General features: G+C 31.7%; 1 protein-coding gene and 1 long non-coding RNA gene across 6 annotated transcripts; one reads left to right on the top strand and one right to left on the bottom strand.

Moving 5' to 3' along the window:
- Window positions 1–865: 865 nt before the first annotated feature.
- Window positions 866–22,794, bottom strand: LOC106068753 (endophilin-A3-like). Of its 5 annotated transcripts, none has more exons than XM_056027796.1 (13): window positions 22,552–22,794; window positions 19,128–19,196; window positions 13,376–13,448; window positions 13,116–13,259; window positions 12,834–12,967; window positions 11,005–11,072; window positions 9,405–9,415; window positions 7,608–7,708; window positions 7,059–7,162; window positions 6,316–6,491; window positions 5,427–5,471; window positions 4,530–4,639; window positions 866–3,729 (listed from the first exon to the last, which is right to left on the bottom strand). In XM_056027796.1, the coding sequence occupies exons 1-13, from the start codon at window positions 22,594–22,596 to the stop codon at window positions 3,643–3,645; spliced, it is 1,167 nt and encodes a 388-aa protein (XP_055883771.1). In that variant the 5' UTR covers window positions 22,597–22,794; the 3' UTR covers window positions 866–3,642. The 5 variants fall into 5 exon arrangements, with proteins under 5 accessions (XP_055883771.1, XP_055883764.1, XP_055883792.1 ...); XM_056027789.1 differs by lacking the exon at window positions 9,405–9,415 and adding an exon at window positions 8,169–8,194; XM_056027817.1 differs by lacking the exons at window positions 5,427–5,471; window positions 9,405–9,415 and adding an exon at window positions 8,169–8,194.
- On the top strand, window positions 7,708–9,214 carry LOC106068756 (uncharacterized). The gene is made up of 2 exons (XR_001217962.2): window positions 7,708–8,229; window positions 8,852–9,214. It is a non-coding gene; the product is annotated as an uncharacterized LOC106068756 (long non-coding RNA).
- Window positions 22,795–26,075: the final 3,281 nt, after the last annotated feature.

The following is a 26,075-nucleotide window of genomic DNA, read 5'->3' as shown; positions in this document are numbered from 1 at the left end:
TAGTCATATGAACACTCCAACATAACAATGAGAACGATGAAGAAGTAGAAGAAGTTTGAATGTATTATATAAATACAATGGACATTGCAATACGCAGCGATGCACCAATGTATAGAGAAATAGACATCTTTCTGACCAAGGCCAAAAATACGGTTATTACCAGACCGTTGGCATAAGCAGGACATGTCCGTCCGGCATGCATTGGCGGCATAAAGTGTGGAAATGTTTGGCTTTTCCTGTTATTTGGCATATTGTATGCAGTCGAATTGAATCCTTCATATATTCTGATTCAAACAAATCCACTCTGTTCAAAAGAAGCCTGTTATCAGAAATCTCTCTAAGATCTGTTTTTTTTTTTAAAATTACTTTTTCCCGTCTCCCAGTGCCAAAGAAGCGCTGTAAAGACAGTTTTCCCTCACTGTCAAAGAGGAAATCAGCTGGCAGCTTTAAGAGACTGCTTGCGGTGAAATAGGTCTCTTGGTCTACCAAGAAAAATCAATCTATATAATGTATACTATGGCAAAATTACCAGAAAAGCAGCTGAGTGAGTGAATTCATATAAGCCAGTGATGCTTTTAGGTCATGGGGCCCACGAGATGAGTGTTGGAATAAGGTTGGGCATCACTGATATAAGCTTTGTAAACAGAGGTGCACTTACAAGTGACATAAGCTTCAGAATAGGCCTAGATCTATTTATACATATACTAATTACTACCAAATAAATAGATTTAAGCTAAATCCATGAATTTATTTTCAATTATAATAGTAAACCTTAAAATTGTATTTATAGCAGGCAATTTCATTAAGTTACAATGAAATAACTGAAATTTATCTACACTGACTGAACACATTATAAGAAAGACTATTTCAGGAAAATGAACTTTTATTTACATTCTATTCAAGATTTTTTTTTCTAAACATTTAAAATAAAACATGAGAAAAAGGAATCTCATCATCATATAAAATAAAACATGAAACAAGGAAACAATAAACATACAAGGAAAAAAAATCTTAAATTATGCATTTAATTGATCCCCCAAGTATACTTAAATACATAACCAAAAAGAAATATACAAACTAGAGCTGCAATTGATTAAGCCATGAAAATAATCAATACAATACAAACAAAGGATAGATACATTTTTATTTCTATACAGGGGAAAGCCTGGGGTGTTGCTCAATCAAATGAACATAATAGCTTACATAGAAAAAAGTAATAAGGAAAAAATAATGTTAATGCTATAAGATTTTTAATTTATGAACTAGACTATTTCCTGATAATCTAAACAAAGGCCAATTACAAATATTTCTCAGGATAAATACATACTTATAATTAGTAATGATCTAAAGCACTTCATTAATATTTTTTTTAAATAAAATAATAACACTTTAATTAGAGCCAATCTATAATAAAATAAAAACAGTGAATCAATAATATTAAGATTGAATCTCATACTTGTAACATAGCAACCATACTAGTTTAGAAACAAAAGGTCAGCTAATCATAATGTAGTTCCATATTTACTAGAAGGCAACAAATGTACAAGAGTGTTCTAAGATCAGAATCAATCTGAATATATCTCAAATCACATGACTAAAGAGTGTCTAATAAAACTATCACAGTCCATGAAAAAACAGTTAACTAGACTATAGTAAAAACATTCAGGAGACACATCAACATGAATTGACTACTGCTAACATAATACAGTGATGCTATGGACAAGATCCTCCAAAAATGCCTGTGCATTTTCCTGGCTCTGGTACAGAGATCATCATTCTGTATATGCAGTCATAAAACTGACACCAATTGTAGAAACCTCTCCCACAGCATTCCACTCCCAATCTTTGTGAAACATACTACTTTAATCAAAGTACGCAATATGACAACAGCCACACCTATAATGTCCAATGAACATGCACAAAAAAAAAAACAAACAAACAACAAATTCTGTGCTGATGTATAATGATGCACAGATACACCTGTAAGTGCATCAACTAAAACCAGTATTTCAGTCTATCACTGAATGACTTGTGCTCACCACATGTTCTTGAAACTAAACAAAACTCATGAATCAAAAGTAAGATGGAATAAAGATGAGGAGAGGTTCAATGATGGATATTTTGAAGGGCCGTTCCTTGTGTTTACATTTAGAACAAACAAAAAAGTAATTATTTTAACATACTTTAAACAGGATTTAGAAAAATTCATAAGAAAACAACCACCTCTTACAATCATGGCCACAATATTAAAAGACTCTTTTCCCACTGTGATAAGATATGTTTTTGAATATAATTTTCAACAACTCTTAATGGATGTGTAATTGAAATGAATTGGATGCAGGCTTTAGCTAAAACATGATTTGAAGAACTACAATGAAATAGTGAAGTGAGCAAACATCAAAACATGTCAACCAATAGTGTACATTGGATGGCATTAGTAACTAAATACACAAGTAAATAAAGAAAATTATTCTAACTAGTCCAACATGTTCTATATAGTAACTTGAGCATTGTGCAGCAGATACAAATAGTTATTATACAAAACATTGGAGGGGTATAATGTATGAATATTTTTAAAAATTAAATCCTGTTTTACTGCATTATTTAATAACTATAAACATTTAATCAGTAGTAAGCCCAGTTAGATTGTCTTTTAGTCAATAGCTTTCTTATCTCCCCTGCATTACATTTTTTTAATTGTCCAATGATCTTTGCATATCAGTCATTGCCAAAGCTGCACTATAAGACGTTCTGCTGCCAGTAAAAATATACAAACGATTACTATAAAAGAACGTACTGTGTCCAATAAATAAATAGATACAATTTTCAGTTTACACAATGTCTTTATTACAAACATAGCCCAGGGACAAAAATAATTAGTACCAATTAACTTCAAAGATATCATGACTATGTACTAAATATAATTCACACTGGTGAATAGTATACAAGAGACTAAATATCCACCAAAGTTGCAAGATAATACATTTCCACTATCAAAGTTAAAAACCAATCATATCTTTAGTAAAAGCACAAACAAATGTTTCTGAGATGATGATTCTTGGATCTGTCATTTCTAAATTTTAACCTAAACAAATTTATTTTTGCTAGATATTGCAAACACAAATACTTATAGCATACAAGAAAATCAGTGATAGATGCAGTTATTGCAAAGATACAATTGTGAAGTTGTTAGTGAGATAGTTAAAATTAAGTAAGTGTTGTAGGGAATGTGTTTGATGTTTACATTGTTAGCATGTTTGAGACAATAGTGAGATGGAACTTAGCTAAAAACTAAAAAAAAATTTTTTTTTTAAATTCATAGCTTTCAGAATAGTAAAATGTTCAAAATGATTGTGACTTTCTCACAATTCTATAATCTCACTGTTATGCTCAGTAAATAATAAATGTTTCATTCCTTGAAATAAAAGAAATATATATTCATCATCAACATGTCATGAAACAATTTTCTTTGCTGATACCTGCATTCTCTAAAAACTTGTACAGTTACAGCAAATGAGTAACATAAAACTAAGAGCAGACAGGTAAGATGGATCTACATATCCCAAACAGAAGAACAAGGCGACTATCTCTCAGGAAAAAGAAAAGCAGTTTGGGGCGTGTTTCAAATTGTCTTGATTTCCATCAGAGTGGGTTGATCACTTCTACATAATTTATAGGGAAAAATCCAGCCTGGCCATTGACAGAGCCCTCATACCAATTTTCATCAACCTGAAAATAAATAAAGATTCATAGATTTTATTACATAGATATCTAATCAGATTTTATTACATAGATATCTAATCAGACTTTGCAAAATTTTAGGAAATTTTCTACACCTGCGTTTGTGATACACCATGTCATCAAACTCTATCAATCTATATATCTCTCAGCAGATGAAGATCATCTTGATCTAGACTTCACTTTTAATCTTACTAATATCACTAATCTAGATCTAGATCCAATATATTCTATAGATCTATATCTAGAGTCTAGATCTAGACCTTAGGGGGCTTAGAAAGTTCAAGATGTGCAAAGCGCATAGTAGCTGCGAACACCAAATGTCCAGACAGCCATTCAAAGTATTTAAATTAAAGAATCTTGATCCAGACATTTTATCTAACTAGAAAGATTTAAAACTCCGTAGATCTAGACTTTTAAACCTAGATCTAGATGGTTTTTAATTACAACATGATCTTTATATATAAATCTAGACTATGTAAATAGACCAAAATCCTACATGGGCATGTACAACACAAATCAGGTCCCAGTTCGCATTTTTCTAAATATGGATAAGTAATAAAATCAGATATATATATCTATGTATGTGTGTATAAAAAAAAATTTAAATGTTTTTCTGTCAAAAATAATAAAAAAAAATATAGGACTTTTTTGTCTGAAAATATGGATCAGACAAAAAATTTTAAATTCCAAAAATTTTTCAGAAAATTCCTCACTGTCTAATACAGTGATTAAAATTGAAGGCTGAATTCAAGCTGGTTTAGTCTTTGGTAGTTTATTTCTACAGATACCTGACTAATAAGTTGAATGTAATCTCCTTCTTGGAAGCCCAACTCTCCCTCATTTTCAGCAATGAAATCATATAATGCTTTAGCCATTGGCTTTTTCTTGGTATCAGGAACTGGATAATAAAAAGAATAAACAAAACATTCAGGTATATACATTTGTTGACTAATTCTAAAAAAAACAACAAAAGTGAAATGTTTGCAACAAGTTACAGACAGCAATATAAAACACAGACTTGACTATTAACACTAAAAGATGGTACAGAAAAATGTTTAGGATTTAAAAAATAACTTTGAATAAAAAAAATTTAATGACTTGCGAATTAGGTTTAGGTAAGATGGAACTAAACATGTCAAAATTTGTAATATTTTCACAAATCAATTTAAATACATATTTATGTAGGCCTAAAGAAACTCAATATTTACTTCTGAATTCTTATAATTGCTATTATGAATGCAACTTGTAATTTCCTAATACAAAGTAGGAAATAATAACAGCGTGGGACAAAAGCTATACTAATGAATAAAAAAAAAGGATTTGACATTCAATCAAAGCCACAACAAACTAAATAATGATAATGAAAAAGAGAAATTACAGGAGATTTTTTATTAAAACAGAGTAGAAATTATATTTTCTTTGGTAATATTCTTCTATTAAAAAAAGTTATGATGTGGGTTATTAAATAAGATTGTACAAACAGCAGCAATAAAAGGGTATTTGAGAATTAGCCATATTAATAAAATGCAACAAGCATGCAATTAAATTTATTAAAAAAAAAAGTGTGGTGACTAGTTCTACAATTAATTTTTGTTTTCCAATGAAATGCTCAGTAGTGTGAAGCTTGACAAGGACAAGGAAATGTAGACAACAAATAGTAGACTGAAAGGGTGTGTCCCGCTTACCAGCATAAGATCCAAAAGGATCTTGATCATCATAAGGATCAAAGCCTAAAATGAGATGGATCAGGAGCATTGTTTAATGACTTTTCCTTCAGACAAAGCAAATGAACATAGTGCATGAACATTAACATACAGGTGGCGTTAGTGTGTGACCTTTTTTACAATTTAGATGCTGAGTGACTTACTATGGGAATAAAAAAAAACATGCTAGGAAGCTAGTATTGTACAGCTAAGTTTGTTGCTTTAAATGTTAACATGTTTCCGGAATAATACAATTTTAGGCAGATTGTTTTGTATTTTATTAAAACTTTATTCTATCATCTTGCTTATAATTTTGTTTAGACAACGACACAACTGGACAGAAGAAAATGAAACAAACGTAGGCATGAGCAAACTGAGCTAAGATTAGTCAAGAACAATTAAAACTGATAATAGGTAAATATAACTTGATTTTCTATACATTCTAAACTTGGTTAAATATAATTGTTAATATATATAAATATTGATTTGATATATACTTGATATATTTTATATATGTTGTTAAGCTTTAGTAAAAAAAAAAAAAAGTTAGTCAATTCAAATTCAAGTCATTTAAATGTTAACATTGAACTTTGAATATGATATGCTAATGATTTTGACAAATTTTTTGCCTGTATTTTTTTTAGAGGTTTTCATGAATTCGAACAATGATATGCTATTTATTACATAGATTAAATAATACTTTCTATCAAGAACTATAATTACAATATTAGTTAATTCAATTTTACTTAATTAATGAAACTTCAATTATTGAACATGATTAAAGCAATTTAAAAATAAAGAGCAATAGCAAGAATTCAACATTTGAAAATATTTTTATCTAATATTGACTAATTAATGAATGTGTACTTACCAGACTGGTGATAAGATGGAGCTTGAATGCTATTGAAATTGTAGCTGCCTGATTTTCCGCCTGTGTCAAGACTTTCACTTGGACCATCATATGAGTTTGGAGATTCACTACGATTGTAAGATACTATCCTTTTAGGTATGTGTTCAGATTTTGGCCGAGAAGCAGCATCATTGCGTCTAGATTAAAACAGGTTTGGAAACATTGAAAGGGAAACTAAACTCTTTTCAATATTTAATGTAAAAATAATGAATAGGGATTGTTAAAAAAATAATTTCAATACAAATTTTTTTAAATGTATATTCCTGAGTAGCAGTGAGGTTTAACCTAATTTGTGCATGTTTTCCAGAAATATATAAACAATTTATAAGCTCTGCTTAGATCAGATAATTTCACTGTTATAACAATTATGAGTAAAAAAACCCCAAATAAACCCATTTTTATTATGCTTTACAAGTTAGAATTCTAGTTAATGAAAAATAGAGATTAAATTCAACAATATATTTACTATTGTAAATTATAATGCTTAATAGAAAAAAAATCAAGACATTTGTTTCTTAATACATTTTCTGTTTATCTTATATATTACAGACTTTACTTCAAAAAAGAAGATAATTATGTCCTATGCATTTCATGTGTCAATCTAGTCATGCATGTTAATCAATGACTTAAACTCTGCTAAGTCATTGGTTTTCCTTATCAAATTCTAATATACTATACAAATTTAATATGAAAAACAAAAATACTTGATCTCAAGAGCATCCATCAGAGTTTGAAGAGTATTCAGTGCCTGCCTGTGGTAATCCACTTCAGCCTCTATAAAAGCTTGCAATTGACTAATATATTCCACCTATCAAATAAAATTTAGTATTCAAACTTATCAATGATAGCACAATGAACAACAGAGCAACAAAACTGGAATAATAACTAGAGGACAGTTTTTTTGTTTCTAACTTTAAAGCAGCATCCATTCTTTAAGATGTAGCAAGTGTAAAGAGAGATGCTCTACAGTGTGGAGAGGTGTCATTGTAGTTCTACCTCATTGTAGTACAGTGAGTTCAACATAAACACACACAAGCTTCACTGAATATTTGATTGTATAGCTTAGAATATATAATTGACTTGAACAAGTCATTTAAAAGAATTGATTTGGATCACAAAGCACTTTACAAAACTTAAGCTCAATTTATTAAAGAACTGAATCTTAATTAAGTAATAATTGTCATAAACTGAATTACCATATTATGCTTTCTAAACTTACATGTATACATGTGTAGTTATTAACTCTACTTTACCTCATTTTCTAAAACATTATGCATAGCATTTTCTGCTAAATTTTTGGATTCTTCAAATTTATCTTCTGCAACCCGTAATTCTTCTTCTGTTACATTGGAACCTATTAAAAATAGGGTGAGAGAAAAGAAATATTTTAGATTTTCACAAAGAAAAAAAAAAAGACAATAGACACACATAGTATTAAAAACATTAGAAACAACAGCAGAGCTTAAAAAATCTTTCTTTAAATATTTAAAGTAATAATTTTAATTATTTAACCATTGCTCGCTAATTTGTTTTTTAAGTTGGGATGAAGAAATGCTCAGAGAGGAACAATCTAAGGGCATCCAAAAATACATACATTAGTAAATCAAAACCTAATTAGTTAAGTGGTGGAGGCTACTTAATGAAACAAGGCTCATGCCATAACCTCTTGACCTAATTCTGTGTACACTTGTACTCTGTTAAAGTACTGACACACAAAACGAACCAAGAACAGAGTTTTTGTTTAAAGTGATTTACTAGATACTGGATGAGAAGACATACATTGGAGGGTGTTATAAAACATGCATGTTTATTACCGTGGCTATCACTGTGTGGCTGTGCTTTTGATCATGCAATTGATTCAAAATGAAATAGATAGTAATAATTATTTTATATACAACTGGACTAAACTAAATAAATGTTGATGAAATCATTAAATTATGGGAAAGAATCTTTTATGTGTTGGTGATAAATCAAAATAGTTTAGCTGATGAAAATAATGTTCATAGACATAAAGTTTAGTAAATAAAAGAAATTTGAAGAACAGTTCAATCATCTTCATTCTTTTAAGTTTCTGTTGGCAAAACATAGACTGACATTTTTTCCCCTTATTAAAAAAAAAAGCTAATAGTCAATTTATTGACTCTAGATAGTAAATAAAGTTTTCTTAAAACTATGTGATATTTGAATGTGACAATGCAAAATTATCTGTTTCCTTCTATTCAAGCAGCCCATGCAATTAAATGTTGCCTGGTGATGCTGCATAAATAACATAGTTTTATCTTGATACTATATATATTTAGAGTAAACAAGACAAATAACTGCTCTACAGGTGGTTATAAAAGCACATGAAAAATTATATCTTTTTCTTTTAAAGAGAACAATTTAAAGTGCTTATGATGAGTTAAAAGCCACTGTACAAAACTATACTAACAAATGTCAAACTTAGCTAGAAATATACTTCAAAGATAGTTAACTGAATTTTTCTTTTTCATCTCAGGAAGAAACACACAACAGAAAATATACAACTAAAACCAGCACCAGAAAATATGAGACTGTCTCCCTCCTAATAACATTAAAAGTAAGTAATAATCTGAAGAGATTCATGGTAGAAAGAATTTATGGCTTACGAGGATGGTACAATGAGCAAATGCTACAATCGTGGCAGAGCATGTCAAGTATTCAATATAAAATGTCCTAAATCCTAAATAAATTTCCAGCCTCCACCTGAGATTCCTTATACTGATTTCCATGTGTTTTACTAAACAATCAACACTTTATCACTAGTATAGGCATTTGTTTAATTCATTAATTTAAAATTTAAACAAATTAAAGTTGTGTTTCCAAAAAAAAAAAAAAAAAAGGAGGCTGATAAATAAATAAATAAATTGTAAGCTGAGCTCTGGATTAAAAGACATACATGTATTCATGCAGGAAAAAAACAAGATACCCAAAACAGAACTATTGAATAGATAGATAATAAACAATATAAAGGACTAATAAATACAACTAAATAAACAGTCTAAATAAAATATCAACAAGCTTTATACTACCTCCGGCAGCTAGAAACATGGACATACAAGAAGAAACAGACTATTAATTCATAGATTAAAAAAAAAAATAGGTGATTACCCAGCAATTAGAAACAACAACAGCAAAAAAAAAACAAACACACAAAAAAAACACAATCTATTTAATATTTATTGGTAACTAGACATACACACAAAACAAAACCAAAAAAAAAAAGACATATACATGATTTCTTATTCTTAATATGAAAATAATACTTACATTGAATGTTAGCATTTATTTGTATGTAAATTAGATAAAGAACTTAAAATAATTACTAAAAAAAACTTCAGCATCAAGATAGATTATTTTCACTTAAACACATTAATAACTAAATTAAAATGATGTAATTATTTTGCAATGATTAAAGATAGACTGGACAATGTAATACCTTGTTTCACATCTTTGACATTAATATATTTTAGATGGAAGATATAACAAATAAAAAAAATTTCAGTATCTGTGCAGTGTTAACAAACATTACTTTGTAGAAGTAAGAAGGGATACTTCTTTAAATTTTTTTTTTTTTTTTAACTTTAACAGACTAAGAGCCTAAATATCTATCCATAGTGAACAATTTTAATGCCCAGCATGATCCTTCAAATAATGAACCACTCACTTAGATGCAATGTCAAGCATATTTATAACCTACAAAGTAGCCTACTAAAACTATTAAATAAAAATAAAAGCAAAGATGACCTTACCTCCTAGATTTGAAGGAAACAGGACATGAAAATAAGAGTATTAAATAAATAATGGTTGTAGATTAGATTTAAAAAATATATATAGTGTTTTATATATATATATATATATATATATATATATATATATATATATATATATATATATATATATATATATATATATATATATATATACATTACATTGGAACATGCTGCTTTCCAATGCCAACCTTATAAAGCAGTAATTAAAAAAACTCTTCACTTTAAAAGACATTACAGTTGCAGACCAAATGCAAGTTTTCAATGAATACACTAGATAGTCTTAAACACATGTCACTGTGTTGTTTCTCAATGTATAACTTTGTATGTAAGGCTATACTTTCAAATTGTTTGCATATATATAAGTGATGTCTGAGCTGAATAAAATGATTCCACGCATGAAAGTTCAATAGTAAATTTAGATGACAAGGTAACTGAGGTACTGAGGGAAGAGGATGGTGAAATTTGTGAGCTTCAGTAGTCTACATATTAAAACTTCCAAAATTATTTTATACACTTCTATATAGTTGAATTATATTTTTTAAACTAGAATGTACTTCTATTTAAAATGCTTTTTTTTTTCATTTAATATTAATATTAAAAATTAAAAACAATGATGACAAACTAATCATGCAATAATATAGATAGCTAATATCTCTTCATTCAAATTTTCAGAAAGTGAAAAAGAAAACGTCTACAAAAAAAGTACACAAAGTTAAGTTTATTATTGTATTATCTACTGACAGATCACACGTCAAAACACTATAAGGAAAAAAAAATAATTATATATATAAAAAAATACAAAAATAAAGTGGTTAACATGAAGCTAATTTAAGACACATTATAAACTGTTTTCAATTTACCTTTTTCTTTTTTTCTTCTTTTACAGTCAAAGTCTAGTCTTCTACCAGACAATTTTTTGCGATGATGCTATTAAAAGATAATTTATTATTTTTTTTTAAAAACCTGTAATTACATTAATTTTAGTTTAAATATCCATTAACAATTAAACAAGTATCAAATTCTCAAAGCTTGGTTATTGTCAATGTCAATTATTCTCATCAGCAAGGTACTCCTAATTACATTTAGGAAAAGTCAAATAGCATGGCCAACAGTTGGCAATATATTAACCCTACCAGCCTTTGCTTCTGAAACTAACTGTCCATCTATTCATGAGCTCCATGACCCTTTAACTACCTTTTACAAGCTTGGTTCATGTTTCAGAAATATTTCATATAAAACCACACCAATTCAAAGTAAATGCATTGGAGTAGGCATTTGAATGGCTAAACATGTGGTTTAATTACGATTGGTTAGTTATTTTTAAAGAATGAACTAGGCAAGTAGCCCTACCATTAAATAGGAACACTGCCATTTGGGAATCACAGAAAAGTGGTACAGCAGTCTGGTAGTGGTAATCTCTGTGCAGACGCTCGAGGGAACTGTGAAAGCTGGGTACGGTGCGGTAGTTCGACTCTCTTGCACTCCAGAAAGTGACGAGCTCAGGGGATCCTGTCAGCAGAAAAACAGCCTCGAGGCTGAACTCGAAGCAATGTTCCAGGCACTGGACTGGGTGGCAATGAAGATAATGAACAGGCCTGCGTCAGCAACGACATAGTCCTTTTCACGGATTTGATGTCCGCACTAGAGGTCTTAGAGGGGCTTAATGAAGGTGTCAGAAGGGTATATGACGTCCTAACGGTCGGAGGGCGTCTCCTACGATTTGGCGTGAACGTTACTTTGCAATGGGTGCCCGCCCATTGTGGGGTGGCCAGCCACGACTTGGCTGACCACCTTGCGAAAACCGCGGCCGCAACAGCACTCGAGCATGATGAACTGTGCACTTACCAAAGTGTGCGAGTCCTAGCCGACAAACGCTTGTTGGCACTTTGGTACGATGGCTGGGATTCTTCAGACAAGGGACGTGAGCTTCACTGGGTAATGAGTAGACCAGACAAAAGTGATGCATGGTGGCAATTGAATCGTGCAGAACAGGTGGTCCTAGCCCAGTTTCGGGTAGGACACTGTCCAATTGGTGCTTACCTCGGACGGCGGAAGCAGAATTACGACACAAGGTGCCGCCATTGCATGGAGGCCGACGAAACAATAGACCACATTCTTTAAGAATGCAGAGTTCTGCACGAAAGGCGATTGGCACAAGGATTAGATAGAGAGATAACTGGTTCATGGCCAACACAAACGATGTCCTTGTACGGGGACAAGGCAACCTTAAAACTCACTGCTCGCTTCCTCTCACGTGCTCTAAGGGAGTAAGCATGTTTTTCGCTGCCAGTGGGGTTTCTAAATTGGTAGTGGTAATAGAAGCATCCAGCTCTCATTAATTTGTATGTACCCTATATTCTGAGTTCACCAAACTTCAAAATGAAGTATTGGTAGTCAGGGAAAGTTTACAGTGGCAATATGACTCTGAAATAGCTGAGCTGTACATCTTCTGTACAGTAGAACACACTAGGTTTCACAAAAAACCTTAACTAATTATTACAATCACAATAGCTGGCCAAACTCATAATGCTTCTGTCAAGTTAACCTCGATTAGCACAATGACTATGGATATTCAGTTAACTAGTCATTCTACAGAATGCTTTGACTTAATGCAATGACCATAACATGTACACCACTAATCTAGCATCTTATGGATATATTTATAAATAATTAAAATAAAATGCTTACATTAACTTCTTTAAGATCTTTATTTTGCAGTTGATTTAAAGGCTCTAGAAAATTTTGCTTCACATTGTCTTCAAGGTTATATTTGATTTCAGCCAAATGTTTAAATGATTCACCAGCCTCAATCAGACAGCCACCTATCACAAATGAAATTAATCTATTAATATTAAAAACACATTTAAAAGATTAAATAAGAGCAACGCTTTAAGTTTTCTGACATACTTCCAATCCCTGGCAAGGACTAAATGAAACATAACATATGTCAAGTAATGCTTATTGTCTCACCAAACACTGAGTCTTCTCCCAGATCAGTTCCGTGTTTGATCATGTAGTCACCAAGTGTACCTTCAGGTTGTGGATATAATATCTTCTGTTCTTGTCCTCGTAACTTAGAGATTGCATTTCTTGTGGACATCTTAGCCCTTGAGGCTGAAATGTTCAAGTGCATACAATTTTATGTTTAAATTACAAAAATAGGTAATGCCAAAATAAGTCTTTATGGATATCGAAAAACAAAGCATTTATGAGAAACAAATGTATGATACCTGGATTAGGCTGAAGAAATTCATGAGTTTTATTGATAAGATCATCCACCAACTTTCCCAATACATCAATGCGCTGATGATATAGAATAATGATTATAAAAAAAATATTTCAAGAATGGAAGGAAAACAAAATCTACATTAATAAGGTACAGTAGTGAAAAAATATCATTTAATGGAGAACTTTCTCAAAGGTATCATGTCTGTCAAACAGGATTTACTTCATTGAGGAGAGACAGAGTGAAGAGAGTTACAAGGATTTTTAGATTAAGTAGTTAGATGTATTTAAAAGTAAGTTTGAGAGCATGAAGTTTGGGGAAAAAAATTCACTGACCAATATCTCAAAACATGGAGAATTATAACAAGACTAGTGATAAATCACCATTGAACAGGATAACAAAGAAGCAAAGGTGGTATGGGATTATGACTGTTAAATGCTATGATACTATGAAACACCTGTATATTGGTAATGCATGGGTAGTTCACTTTTAAGGCAGTCAACTATTATGATGGCTTCAGGGATGTATGATCTTGTGTATTGCTAAATATGAAATGTCCAAGTGATAAATATAACAAGAATATTTAACATTAGACACTTAGTGATAAAGAAAAACAAAACACCTTTACAAAATGAAAAAAAAAAAGATGTTTTTATACAATATTTTCATGTGCATTATGTATGGCTTCTGTCTCAAAAGACAATGATATGCTCAGAAAAAATCATTGGTTTTAGTTTCTTCTTTGAGCCCATGCACTTAATTTGGATGCTTTTATATTATTATTTTTTTCTAAATGATGGAGCAACGATTTCTTTATTTTGCTTCTAATGAATTAAGCTCATTATCCAACATATGTTAGTCCTATACTTTAAAGATGTAGTCTGATACCAAGACCTAATTAGTTTATGACTAACACCACCACAGATCAGGAAACTATGGACTCACTTATACCATTAGTAAGAGTTTTGACACAAAAGTGAATTGAAATGATAAGGTCCAGAATGTGTTTTTCTTTCCCTTCAGCCCAGCCAAAATGATTGATAATTGAGACAGGTGTCTGAGACAGCACAGACACTGATGTAGATTGAGCACTTGTAGGTGGACATTGAAATATCCCCGCAACACACATCACACTTTCTAAGATTTGTAAAGACAACAAAACAATCGCTGGAGAAGGAGAGAGATGGAGAAGGACGTAGAGATAGCTATGGCAAAGGCAGGCGGTGTATTGATCTCAATGCAAGGCTGGATAGCTTGTCCAGCGATGTCTAAAGAAATGCTACACATATCTACATCAACGAAGTATTCAACTACTGAAAACAGCAACAAGTGTAAGGCAGGCTCTCAACTCAACAAAGGTTCATTGTGCAGGACTGTGAATGAAAAAATGACCGCTTAACTTCCAACAAACAAACAAACAAAGTGGGGGAGGCGGGCAGAGAGAAAACTAGTGGCGGTGTTGTATAAACAAGCCTGAGAAATGGGGGAGAAAATCGACTGTACACAGCATTGCATTACGGCGCCGAATAAAACAAATGCCATAAACACGACCAGTTTCACCAGCGGGGCAGCAAATTCAACAATGACGAAGTGGCTAACATATCTGAAAAGAATTCCTACACGATTCCAAAAAATAAACACCACGGCTAATAGGGTGATAAATAGTGGGCAGAACAGTCAAGACGCGATGATTTATTGTTCCTGGTCCAAAACCAGATGCCTAACAAAACACATCTATTTGTAAAGGTATGTTGCTGTGATGAGGTGCACAATATCTCGAGGAGTGTTTCACTCCAAGACAGTAAGAAAGGAGGAACTGAGAGACGCACATTAAACAAACAGAATTACATTTAGTACTCAAGTTGCTGGCTGTACTATACAGACATGCTTCTATAAGAGAAATGTGGTCTGTCGTGTACAATATCATTTAATACACGTAATACAACAACATGAAATTCTAATATTATTTATTCGTAACATAGTATTGAGCACGAGCGCCGTTGAAACAAAAAAAAAAAAAGGGGGGGGGGGGCGGATTACTCGGTTTTAAATAGGCCCATGTTTAGTGTTTGGTAACCCAATAATACTTATTTTTAAAAAAGTCAATTTAAAACTCTGACGCATGCTGGAGATAAGGGAGATATTGACATTTAAAGTCAAAAATAAGACCATGGTAGGATTAAAATGAATACAATAGTGTCCTATATTTGAAAATATGCTTATATGGTAGATATGTCAACAAGTAATTAGACACTCTATAATATTAAAATGATGACTACAGTGTATCAGTCACTGAAACAAAAAATGCACATCTAGTTCTGAATAGTAATACTGTATCAGGAGAATCAGATAGACACTATTTATTAAACTCATTGTCTAGTGAAAGAATTCTCTGGGTCTTCGGGTGTCTCAACATTAAATTAAAACCAAATACACACATCTATATTGGTGAGGAGAGCCCGCTACACACATCAACGGACTAATACACCAAGTAGACCGCTAAACTACGTGGCGTGGACCAAGGCTGATATAAATATCGTTTGTTTCAATAAGCCTGATAGACGCAGTCTACTAGATCTATATGTAGATCTACTTGAATGTGTCAATAGCACTGATGAGTGGTGTGAGCCGTGGCCTAATTAGAAAGGTGTCTGTGTGAAGGGACGGAACCCATAAGACGTAAAGAATGAGAGAGAGAGAGAGAGAGAGAGAGAGAGAGGAATAAAAACAGAGCAAACGTACAAGGAAGTTTTTCTGTACCAACCCAGACCCTAATTCTAGTACAGATATCGAATAGTTGAAAAGTGCTTGAACTTATTGCATTGACAGTGATTATCACACCGTAATCAAACCTAAACACAATTACAAAGAAGAGGACCATAGTTCATAAACACTGAACTAAACCACAGCCGTAAGAATGAAAGTATCATTAAGTAATACCTCTGTGTCCACATTATGTCCTTCCTTTTGGAAACCAATGGGCACGTTCTCGGAAGACCTTGCAAATATTTTGAACACAATAGTGCAATTGGAATTGATCATGACAGAAAATGTTTAAGATATTAAACAGTGCGCAAAACGATATTCATTTTAAACCTTTTTTTTTAAAACAAGATTTCAAAGAGTTTGTGTTATCACACAAATACAGAGGCGACCCCCGAAGGATCCGCCCATGGCCAAGGAATATTTAAGCCTTGGTCTTGTTTTGATCGATTTTGATTGCTTTGCTTTCAAAGTTATTATCATTCAAACAGGGACCGAGCCATCCATTAAACCCAATTGTCCTAATAAAAGGGAAATGTTTACAAGCTAATCTAAATCCAAAGCTTATAAAATTAAAGTTAAACTTTTTTTTTTTGACTACATAGATCTGGAACACAAGAAATATCTTCTTTCGATTGATGAAAGTATTATAGCAGCGAAATAACAACAAACCTAGTCTTAAATCTTTAATAACATGAACCACAGTGTATTAAAACTCGATTGTAAAAATGTGCGTGACATGTACAGACAGTGTGCTTTCTTGGTCTTTATAAACGAAAATCAATATTGCGACTTATAGACCTTCTGACAATAAAATTGTAATGTAAGTCAGTCACTTAAAAACAAACTGAATAACCTTTTTATCAATAATAAGATTGGTGTATTACTTTACAAGAGATGTATTATTTTAATAAAAAAAAACGGCATGCATTATTTGAGTTGAAAAAAAAAAAGCGAAATCAAATCACATATTCAATAGCTCTTCTAGTTTTTGAAATCTAAACGTGACAGACGGACAACACAAATTTAATAGCACTATTTATCCTTTCGGGGGCCGTTAAAAATGTTTTCTTCTTCAACTTCTAGACAGTTTTTGTTTGCTACTGTAGGCTCTCTATGTTAGCGCATAAAAATACATCTAATAGTTTTAAAACCAAAGAGTTTTTGGATGATCTCTGCACCTATACTGAACACGATTATAACGTCCAACTTTCAATGGCGCCTTTAGTATTCAGGAGAAGAGTATGGTACAGAACTTTTTCAAAAACTAAAGCGTGCTCCTTGATAAAAGTTGAAATCGAATTGTCAATAGCTTAGTTTATGGTATACACACACGCGACAGTCGGGGTGACAGCATAAAACCAATAGATGACATTCCAGATGAGAGCCCGTAATACAATATTTTTTTTAACGTCAATATTAATCAGCATATGATTTTTAAAAAATTAAATATACAATTATTTGTCGATCTGCAATTATTTCCGTACAAAAAGTTGCTTCAGTTGGTAGAAAAGGAAAGGCTATTTAATAGTGGCCATGACAATAACTTTGACAGCATGATACTAACTTAGTTGTTCTTGAATCAAACACTTCAAGTCTACTCTACATTTGAAACACAAAGTTGGGAATGCTTTTGAACACTTCCAAAACATTCATATCACCGTTAAACTAAAGCTTCTGGTAACGAACTATTCAATGTAAGGGGAGTTCTCCCTGACATGGAGGGAGAGCTCGTGGGTGATCTTCTCAGCTTTCAATTGCACAATATTATAAAGCTTAAAATTTTAAAATAGCGCTCAATGTTACCGAGATATACCAGATATACAGTGCGTAGCCGGTAGGAAAGAAAAAAGTTGCGTGTTATATAAAATCTATTTTAGGGTTCCGTATAGAAAGCTTCATCTTATTGCCCTGTCTGTTGGAAATAAAAATGCAACAAAATTAGAAAACATTTGTCATGGGAACAAAAAAAAAACCGTGTCTGGTCATACAATGATAGAGTTGTATCAGTTGCTCTACAAACTCAATGAACCAGAGCACACACAACGAACGACATGACACAACTAAACAGACAACCTGCTATAAATAGCACACACTCTCCATAGAATGTGGCATCATATTTCACCACTACAACTGCCCAGTTAGAAATGTACACACACTCGATGAATAAATGCTAAAAATTAATGGGGATTTAAAAAAAAAACATGATCTTGTTTATAATGGTAATTATATTGCAAGGTAAAAAGTATGAAGCTAACAAGAAGAAAAAAAACAACAAAATTTGTTCAAAACGCCTAGTTTTAGCCTCTAAGATCTCATCAAAAATGTTTTCAACAATTTTGAATGCTTACTACATCAAAAAGGAAGTAACCTCAACACAATTTTCAAAAAGCTAGAAACTAGATATTAATGAACAACTAGATAGATATGATGTGCCAGTGCTTAACTAAAAGTATCATGAAATGAATAAATGACAATTTTAGATGAAAACTTATAAAATTCTGGACAATTTTTTAAGATACTGGCTGATTCTTTATTTGTACTGATTTCTTAATATTACAATTTCACCAGGTAAATAGCTTTGCAGGCACCATAAAATCATAAATAGAGTACCAATGTTATTAATTATTAAAAAAAAATCATACTCCCCATTATTTAAAATGGATTGATAATAAAATTACCAGCATTTCTCTAGCAACTATATTGAGAAACAGTTTATATTGCATTCTATTTATTGTGCAATAGTTTCACAACAAAATGATAAGATAAACAACCTAAATTTTGATGAATTTAGAATGGGTTAACACAAATCACTGCCAAAGACTGACTAACATCAAAAAGGAAAGGATAATGAACCAAAATTAGAAAGGAAAAAAATGTCTTAACATAAAAGTCAAATATTAAAAAAGCATATACTTTCTTAACTTTTTACTAATTAAACTTTTAGAGTAGGTCTTTGTGGCTTTTTTGGTTTTAAAAGATAATTCACTCACCCTTTCCATTTCTACGAATTCATCGTCCAATTCTGTTCCCTTAGCTCCTCCAATCTTTTCACTCATATACTGGAGACAAAAAAAGGAATCAGAAAATTACTGCAGGAAAGGTATATTTATATAAATATATCATATATATACATATTTGGAAGCAATTTTGGTATTTTTTTAAAAATCTTTTAAACTGGTTAAAAAACAAGGACCTAAAACCAAAGAACTTCACAAAAAATTATGTAGTTATCAGGCTATAATTATTTGTTAACTGCAATTCTTGTAAAAATATTTTCGCTTGTTTGTAAAAAAAAAAAATTGAAAAAAGCTCAATCTGTTTTCCGCCATTAGTCGTTCTAAATCAATCAGCAAAATTCCACAGAAGTTAAGGCTTTATAAAAGGATAAGTGAGAGTTTTATTTATGTGCCAGCTGTATTGCAAAAAATTGTCAAGGTTGTTTTAATTGTATTTAGTAAAAAAAACAACAAGTTTAAAATAGGCATAGATTTTTCATAAGAAGATTCTGGTTCTTTACTGTCTACTGGAGAAGCTAATTTTAGAGGGGGTGTATTATATAAATATATATATATATATGCAAGGGAAGACATTTATTTATTTAAAGCGAGACCAGTCCATAGGTTTATAAAAGCTTTGTGTTAATTTGAATTTTGTGAGTTTATTACTGAAATTTAATTATAGGGGAGGGGGTTGAATATCAAGATCCAGCATCGCTACACTCATGTAGAAACTATAGTTTTAAGTTTTTTTTAAAGAGGGTAGGTTGTAACATTTGGAAGTTGGTGACAGTATTTCGCTCAATTTTTCTTAAGACTTTTTTAGTCTGAATTTTTTATAATTGAAGGGGGGTTTTACCTCAACCCCCAGCACCCTCCGAAACATAAATTTAATATGAATTTGGTCACGTTTGCCTTTGCTATGTCTGTGGGAAAAACTCTAAAAAAAAAACAACAAACTAAAGCACCCTTCTATTTTTTTGTGCTGTAGGCCTACTAGAACTAAGCGGTATTAACTTCAAAACTCCCATTCAAGCCATCGCCTTAGCTACGATTATAATGGAATTTGATAACTTTTACTATTTATATAATTACGCATTAAACTTACAAAAGTATACCATCTATCACAAAACAGTTATCAAATCCAGTGCACTCCTAGCTCCCCTCACAACGCCCATGCCCATGTAGAGTATTGTAGACTAGTGTATGTATAGAATCTAGATCTATGGTCTATAGATAGTCTATTTATATATATATATATATATATATATATATATATATATATATATATATATATATATATATATATATATATAATATATATATATAGTTATAGTATTTATAAATAGTTTCAAGAGATATATATATTCTATACTCATAGTCATAATACTGTTACTAGACTAGATATAAATCTACTATCTAGATCTAGATGAGTAGATCTAATTAGACTTAGAAAGAGTAATCTAGATGAGTAGATCTATACTCTATAGTTATATAAGCTAGAACTGCTAGACTGTAGTAACTGTAAGTGTAGTACATGTATGTAGTCAGTGTAGTGTTACAAAAGTGTTGAGTGTCAGTGTAGACTAGACTCTACTCTAGTCACTCTAGGATTCATTGAACTACTCCTCTGAACTCTTCATAAAAAAGTGACATTATTAATGATAATATTAGAACTAGATCTAGAGTTGTTTATATGATATTCAAACTCTATAGTATAGGTCAAAAATTCAAAAGTTTGACTTTGACAGCGCATTATTTGATAATGGTTTGACGTAGAAAAAAAAAATTAAGTATCAAAATCTTCTTTAGTTTAAGGAGAATAAGGATGACTATTTATATTTGTACCCCTAACCTATATATACATATTTTTATTATTTTTAAGGTCAAAGAAACCATATGTATTTTCATTTAATTCAAACAAATTTTGTCACACCTTATATATTTGATTCCAAACACCAAAATTTATTTCAAACAGTTTCTATATTTTGGCATCAATAAACTCAGATTTTAATTCTATATTGATATTAACTAAATTGCCCATCACATGAAATCATTAAGATGTTTTCAAATACGAACACAAGAAATAAAAATCTGAAAACACACTTATTCTACCAAAATTAGGTCACTGGGATAGTGACTTCTACACTGACTTTTTGACTTATTTTATGTTTGCATGATTAGGTGTGTGTTGAATGATTGTTTTTTGTTTATATTCATTTAATAAATTTCTAATAAAGATGATCTTTTGTAGTATAGTACAGGCTAGGATGGCCATTCTTGCCTAAATAGCTGAATCCTCTATATTCTGTCTATAAATCTAGATCTACCTAGAAGGTGTAGATCTAGGCATTTAACTTCATTCAATGTATAATGCTCACTCAAAACATTTGCCCATTTTTTCTCTGTAAAAAACAACAACATAAAAACAAACAAACATAATATAAGATCATTAACACTGATGTCCAAAACTGGCTGTTTGAAATAAATTTTGGTAAGAAAATCATAATTTAATACAACATCTTATTAAACAGAATAATGCCGGTCTCATTAGCATAGACTTAGCCAAACAAAAAATATAGTTTTAACCCTAAGAAGAGGTAAAGTCATCCAGGCAACATCATCTATAGGAAAAACCAACAACCTGACTTACAAATTTGAAATTCTTTTTTCTTACATGAAAAACAGACTCAATGGAAGGAAATTGGGTCAAAATCATTTGAAAATGGACACACACATGATTATACAGCATGCTAGTTTCATATTAAATATTAAAATAAAGATGTAATGACCACAAAAACAGCGAGTTGTACAGATTCATGTAATGTCCAGAATAAATAAACTACTCTCTAGAGTAGTCTATCTAGAATCTAGATCTAGACTAGTAACACACTTAGTAATTAGAGTATAGATATCTAGATCTAGTATGATAAAGTATTTTATAAAGAACAAACTTACAAACAGTGCCTACACTGTTACTTGGTGTCTAGTGTTAGCAGTTAGTCACAGTCACAGTTAGTGTTACACTTAGACTTAGAATTTGAAAGAATGACTTAGCACTTAGAGATCTATTAGATCTAGATCTAGTATCATTTACTGTTTAGATCTAGATATATATCATCTATATTCTAGATCTATATTCTAGATCTAGATACTAAGATTAAAGATAGTCAAAGAAAGATAGTAGATATTAGATAAGTAGATTCAGAATCAAGAATTAGATAATTAGAATGTGACATGTCTAGATGATCTACAAGTACATGAATTAGAGAATTACTGAAAGTGAAATCTAGATCTAGTACAACAGTGAAGTAGTCTAAATAAACTTTGATAAACTAAAAATTTAAAATTAAATTATTATTACTAGATCTAGATCCATTACCTATGAGTATGATTACCTACGCTACGGTAAGCCTACCTGATTGGCTTTGTTAAATTGCTTTTTTAATCCTGCGAACGACATTTTGAACTGAATGCTAGTCCCCAGAAAAAAACAAACAACTAACTCGACACTAGTCTAGATGAAGACTATCTAATCTAGTGTCTAGTCTAATGGGTAGCGTATGCCGAGTGCTTGTTCAGATCAATCTCTAGTCTATATTTACAAGCGTAGAACAGAATCCCGAAACAAAAGTACTGTGATGTCATGAAGATGAAAAATTGTATGTCTGCAGCAAATGCAGTTCTGCATTTACTGAAGTAAACTATTTCGTATTTTTTTCTTACTTTAGAAATAAAGATGAACATGAAAATTGTCAAAATACTAGTTTTTCAAACTATTATTGCAACGTTTTATTATGTTAGCATTTAAAAATGTAAATTTTTTATTATATGTAAGTATTAAAATTAAAGGGAGTTAGCAATTTAAAAACACAAACCTCTATTATAATCTTACTTATCTCCCATTAAAAAAAAAAAGTGTATAGCTGTATCTTTTTTTGAAGTAACGTCTGTATTATATAAGATAAGATACTGATACACTGTCTTTGGTTCCGAAGATTTAAGATGAGTGCGGTGTTTCACATAACTAAGCAAACTCACTTGTTTCCTGCATATTTTGACACACCTGACTACTTCCATTGTGTACATATGTTTAGAAAAATTGGTTAAAAAGTATCTTCTGAACGATCTTAATAGTATTTACAATTTGCTTACCAAAAGGGCAAAGGTGTAGAGTAGTGTAGACGATGTATTATTTTAAATTTTGTCTACAAACATCTGGACTTAACACTTATGTAATATTGTTCTTTATTGATCTCTCATCAGCTTTTAATACCATTCTACTTCATTTACTTATTGAAAAAATGAAAGCGTTGAAGATTAGTTCATATATATATACATACTATGGGCTAATGAATTTTTGACCCAGAGAATCAGAGGGTATGGCCTAAGTGTAAACAATGTAGCCTAATATCAAATGTACGCATAGTTAACACAGGGGTGCCTCAGGAGGCTGTGACATCGCCATTGTGGTTCATTTTGTTCACCAATGATTTTTAATCCGATAGTCCTTTTTGCTCCTTCACAAAATTCTTCTTGCCCTGCTCTCAGAGAGCTTAGACGTAATTAAGTATAAACTCATAGAATTTTGAGTGTGTAATTTGCTTTTTATATATCGTAAATTTTGGAGGGGGTTTTAAAATCAAAATATTCCTTAACTGTGCTCTTGGAATTTGGGGATTGTCGTTTGCTTTTTTTTTGTTTTGTTTTATTGAAGATGGGGATTTAACTGGTAGTTTTTTTTTTAACTCGAACCCCCCTGGTAGGGGGTTTTAAACTGAAAACCCCCTTGGCTGTGCTGGGGCAAGTGATGGTTTAGTATTAAAATGCCACCTAAAATAAACAAAATCAAAGCAAAAAAATCAGTCACTAAATTCCGACCCCCCGGGGGGGGGGGGAATTTCATTTCGGGGGGGGGGGGGGTTGAACCCCAAGAACCCCCCCCCCTGGCTACGCCCATGTGTCTTATAATGAATATCTAATTGATATAATTGTTTTGTAAAGGGTCAATCTCTTATTCAAATCCTCAGAAAAAAAAACATTTCCGTAAAAAAAAAATTCCCTTTAGTTCTGTAACATGAGTTGCTAGTACGTCGCTGCAGTTCACGCGATAATAAACTACTTATTAATTGTTGTTTTAAATTATGTCCAAATTATATGCATACTAAGTAGATTTTTTCTCTTTAAAAAAAAGTAAACATTTTTTGTGTGTGTGAATTTAGTAGTTAGTAGGACAGAACTTATCTTAGCAATACAAATGTAAAAAAAAAAAATTGTCAAAAATCAAAACTATTTGCATAATGTGTTGAAAATATGGTAAATGGTCATCTCCCTTACTAATTAGCCTCCCGTGTTTGTTACTATTAATAAGTGAATAGTTGTAAAAGTGGTGAATTTTTATGAAAAAAAACTGCTTGCATAAGTGATTTAGAAAATTAGATTTTTCGCTTTCAGAAAAAAAAAATTGCCGTTGCATCAGAACTTTGAAAGGAATATTATGAAAATATTTCTAGTTTATGAGATCTAAACGGGACGGACAGACGGACGAACGGAAAGACAAAACAAATAGCGTCTTTTCCCTTTTCGGGGCCGCTAAAAAACATAGCGTAGTCAGCCGTAGCGTAATGTACAGATAACTGAGTTGTTTATTAAATTTAAAGTTAAAAAAAGTAAAGTTTCCTCTTTCATTCCTTGCTATCTCTAGGGCAGATGCTGTTAAGGTCATCTGTTTCTTTGGCCAACGGTTAACGAGCAGGGTGCCATGTGGTTAGTTAAGCTTCCTCGGTTGCACCCCACGGAAACCGGTTTGGTACTACTAGTACTAAATCCTTTGATTATAGAGCTACACGTCGAGTGTAGCTGTGACTTATTCTTATCTGAGCATGTGACGTCCTCACTCTTTCCCTCCCCACTCCTCCACTGTAGTCCTCCTACAATGTAGTTCCTGTGTGTAGTCTCTCTGTGATGCCCCATATCTAGATACTTGTTAACTACGCTTGTGACAATAACGTACCGAGTAAGCAGAAGTGACTCACCTAGTGACGTTGACACTGCGACACTGCTAAATTTAGCTCAATTCATTGGACAAAAAAAAAAACCTTGGCAAACTTATGTAGGATCTAGTCATTATAGGATAGAATTTACGCTTTATAGTGTTGTCCTATTTTTAAAATACCAAATTATTTGCTTTAAACTGTCATCGTTAGCATAGAAAAGGTAGAAAAAAAGAAAAAAAATCATCGCAGCCACATAAAGAATTCAATGATATTAAATACATTTTCGAAAAACATTTAGGAGGACTTGTATTATCTATTGATTTGATAAGACCTCGTAGAAGGCCGCTATCGTTAAAAAATACACATAAACAAAACAAGAGGGGGAGCGGAATCACAGGTAGAAAAGGATTATTTGAAAAGATAATACTTTAGGCGACGAGTTCGCCGTACGGTAATTTTTAAAGTAAACTTAACACCATTGGGTAGATATGGTTTATTGCATTGATGGCCAAAATACGGCCCCTAGTCTAGAGGCATTCTTCTCACAAAGTACAAGGTGAAGAACATTCAATTATACGAATGATAAGCAGCTGCGAAAAGTCTCTTTGACTAAGTACTATGATATTTAATAATGCAATTGCATAGCCTTTGATTTACTGTCATGTTTTATCAAATACATTGTAAGCCTAGTCTTTAAAGTCGTCCTTTTGTCCTCTTTTGTTAGGCTTTGTCCTCCTTTTTGTCGTCCTTCACGCACGCAAGTGTTAGGTAACACTTAAGTATGTTAAGTGTGTGGACATACTACTTTGACATTGTACTGCCGATCTAACCCTTACTTCAAGGTGATGACCCCAAAGTTCATATTATGTAAGTTTAAGTAATTGCTTGTTCTTCTTTATGTCAAACAGTTACAGATGAAAACTAATTTTTGAAATGCTAGAACAGC

Source organism: Biomphalaria glabrata, chromosome 1, assembly GCF_947242115.1.
Source record: "Biomphalaria glabrata chromosome 1, xgBioGlab47.1, whole genome shotgun sequence".
Lineage (NCBI taxonomy): Eukaryota > Metazoa > Mollusca > Gastropoda > Planorbidae > Biomphalaria > Biomphalaria glabrata.
The sequence above is the reverse complement of the archived record's forward strand: the minus strand, read 5'-3'. Positions and strand labels throughout refer to the sequence as shown.